General features: G+C 56.2%; 1 protein-coding gene across 4 annotated transcripts in view; it reads right to left on the reverse strand.

The window, feature by feature from the left end:
• The window catches only part of TNNT2 (troponin T2, cardiac type), a 10630-nt gene extending 9487 nt beyond the window's left edge, over positions 1-1143 (reverse strand). For all 4 annotated transcript variants that reach the window (XM_005426790.2, XM_031061783.1, XM_031061784.1 and 1 more), the window contains exon 1: positions 785-1143. In XM_005426790.2, the coding sequence (XP_005426847.1) occupies positions 785-822 (38 nt within the window). In that variant the 5' untranslated portion in view covers positions 823-1143. The remainder of the gene's footprint in view (positions 1-784) is intronic.
• Between the last annotated feature and the right edge of the window lie 1922 nt (positions 1144-3065).

Genomic DNA, 3065 nt, shown 5'->3' on the forward strand with positions numbered 1-3065 from the left:
GAGTCTGGTACTCCTCAAGGCTGGCTGCCCTGTCCCACAGCACAGGCCATGGCTGCTGGGGGGCTGGCAGGTGCCACTGGGGACAGGGACAAGGCCCAGGTCACCCTGCAGGCTGTGGAGAGCAGGGCCTGAAGGTCTGGGCTGGCACTTTGACAGTGGTCAGGGCATCCCCCCATTATGCAGCATGAGAAGATGAATGACCTTGGCCTGTGATCCCAGAAATGGGAATCTCACATCCCATCTTTGCCCCCAAGTCCTTCCCTGGCCATGGGGGAGAGGCACAGACCGTCCCAGGGGGACAGATTGGTGACACACACGAGTCTGGTGTGGCACTGAAACCCCAGAGGGTTCAGGTCCCTTTTCTCTGCAGGGATGAGAAGTGGGAGCTGTGTTGGAGCTCACCCCTATAACCCAGCCCCATCTCTCCAGGATGTGCCTCCCTCAGCTGCTCTCAAATCTGGGCCTTGGAGAGGGATCCCTGCATGTGGCAGCAGGAGCCCAGCAGCAGCAGATTGGCTTTCCCATTTCCCCACTGACTCTTGGGTTTTCCCATCTCTGTCCCACAGATTGAGACTGCAGCATTTTTAGTACAGGAATCATCCTTGTCCTGCCCGTGGCTGTGGATACAAACTGCCCCTGCTGGGTCAGGCACTGCCAAGGCAGAGGGGCTCAGGCTGGGGGTCCATGGTGGGTGCTGGGGTAACAATGAGAGCACCTCCAAGCAATGCTGCAGTGGGAAATGGGAACAGGGAGAAGGAAAGGGAGTTAAAACCACCCCACTTACTGCTCATACTCCTCAGTGACCTCCTCCGTGTCTGACATCCCTGGTTCTCTGGCAGAGTTGGAGGCAGATTGGAAAAAGTGAGGGTTAGAAGTGAGATAAGGGCTAGCACAGCCTGTCCCTCAGCACCAGGAGAGGGCCACAGAGATGCTGCCTCTCTCCAAAGCACTTTGAGCTTCCAGCTGTCCCCAGCCAGGCTGTGACAGTGTTATCTCAGCAGAGATAAGGTGCCTGCACCCCTCCTGTCCCAGGATCACAGCATGCCCCAAACAGGAGGCAGGAGGTTGGACACAACCTCTGTGGCACTGATAACTCTGTCAGGAGCATGTCCTGGGCACTCAGCCCCCTGGCCCAGCCCTCTCGGGGGCTGTGTTTGCTCAGGGGACAGGAAAATCAGCCCATTGCAGTGTTCAGCTTGTTTTGCTTCCTGACTATTCTTAGCCCAGGGATGACCCCTTCTCTCAGATTTCCAGCCCTGCACCAGGCACAGCACAAGCCCTCAGCAAACCCTCCCAGCCCAGCCCTCCACGTGCAGAACTGCTGGGAAAGGGGCAGCCTGGCCTCAGCAGGTGAATTTTCCCCCTGTTAGCTAAAATGAATAATTTACAGCCTTGTTTAGTAACTTAGCCCTCGTTTTAGGGCTAAAACCTCTGCAGAAACAGCTTTCCATCTTCCCAGCACATCTGTCTCCCTCCCAGCTGTGCTCAGGAGGACTTTGCTCATCATCTCACCTCATCTGACCTTCACCCAGCACTGCAGAGTGAGATCTGCACCCACCAGCCCCATCCCTGGACATCCTGGAGCAGCCCAGAGCCCCAGCCCAGCCCAGCCCAGCCCTGTCCCCGACCCGTGCCAGCCCTCAGCAGGGCTGAGATGCCACAGGACGATGCAAGGCAGCTCAGAAATAACTTCCATGTGCTGAAGCACCTGTTCCCAGAGCAGCAAGGCTTCCCTGCTCCTGCTACCCAGACTCTGGGAACAACTGCTCCTGTTTGCATCTGTCAGGCATTCGTTACCCGGGATGGGGAGGCCAGGCCTCAGGAGTGCTTATTCAGGATGCTGGATCCAGGGCTGGAATGCTCAGGCATGGGAAAGGGGCATTCCAGGAGGGGAACCTTGGCATAACCACGGCTCCAGAGGGTCTCTAATCTCACTGTTCCTCACAAGGTGCTTTTTGGAGACAAATAAAGGCAGAACTCAGCCCCCTCTGCCTCGGGGTCACCGCCTGCTCCTGGCACCACTGTTCCCCTTCCTGTGATGGGTCTGGGGCTTGGCTCTAAGCAGCCCTCCAGCACCATCCCCAGGATCCCTGCCTCCCCACCAACAGCAATTCCCGCTTTTTCCCCAGGCTCAGCATGGTCCTGATGCCCCAGCTTTGGCCAAATCTGAGCACCACACAATCATTTCATGGCACAGGAGAAGAGGGTTCTCAGTCCCCACAGTGTGAACGCCTCTTCCTACATTCTCACTGCCCTCCTCCCTCAGACACCATTAGATCCCACAGAGCTGAGGGAACAGCAACAAGTCCAGCACTGTTAAGAGGATACACAAAAGACAAAGTGGCTCAAGGAAATATTTATGCATCCTCTGCACAGAAACACATAAACCTTTTCATTAAAGCTTGGAAATCTTGATTTGGTAGAATAAGGAGAACCCAGCAGACATTACAGAGATAAAGAGGAAATATTGCACTGACTACAAAAAATCTCCCAGAATTTGCTGTGTATTAATCCAGATATTCCTCACACTCCTTGAAATCCCCCTATCCTTTAGCTCAGAGCTGGCTGCTCACAGCTCTGGGGCTGAGTTAATCCTCCACAGCTCTGAATCTCTGCTTTCCTCCAGGCTGCCCAGACATGGAGTTCTCCTTTCCCACTGCTGGTTCCAGGAATGGGTCATGTCCCTGCTCCAGGCCTGCTTGGCAGGGTCAGACCAGACACAGGAGCATCCCATCCCATCCCATCCCATCCCATCCCATCCCATCCCATCCCATCCCATCCCATCCCATCCCTAACCCACCCCTGGGCTGCCTGAGAGCCAGGGCCAGGCTGCCCCTGGGCATCACATCCCTGCTGTCACTGCAGACACAGGAACGGGGATCAGGGGGATTTCCCTGGACCCAGGGCAGCCAAAACCCCTCTGAGCCACTGGGCACCCACCAGGGTGGTCCAAAAGAGAAATGGCAAACACAACCCGCTGGAGAGGCTGCAGATGCTTTATGCATGGGAATGCCTGCATGGCATAAAACACCTGGGGAGCGGCTGGGGGCACCCTGAGCCCATCC

The sequence above is a fragment of the Geospiza fortis genome, unplaced genomic scaffold (assembly GCF_000277835.1).
Source record: "Geospiza fortis unplaced genomic scaffold, GeoFor_1.0 scaffold26, whole genome shotgun sequence".
In the NCBI taxonomy this organism is placed as follows: Eukaryota; Metazoa; Chordata; class Aves; order Passeriformes; family Thraupidae; genus Geospiza; species Geospiza fortis.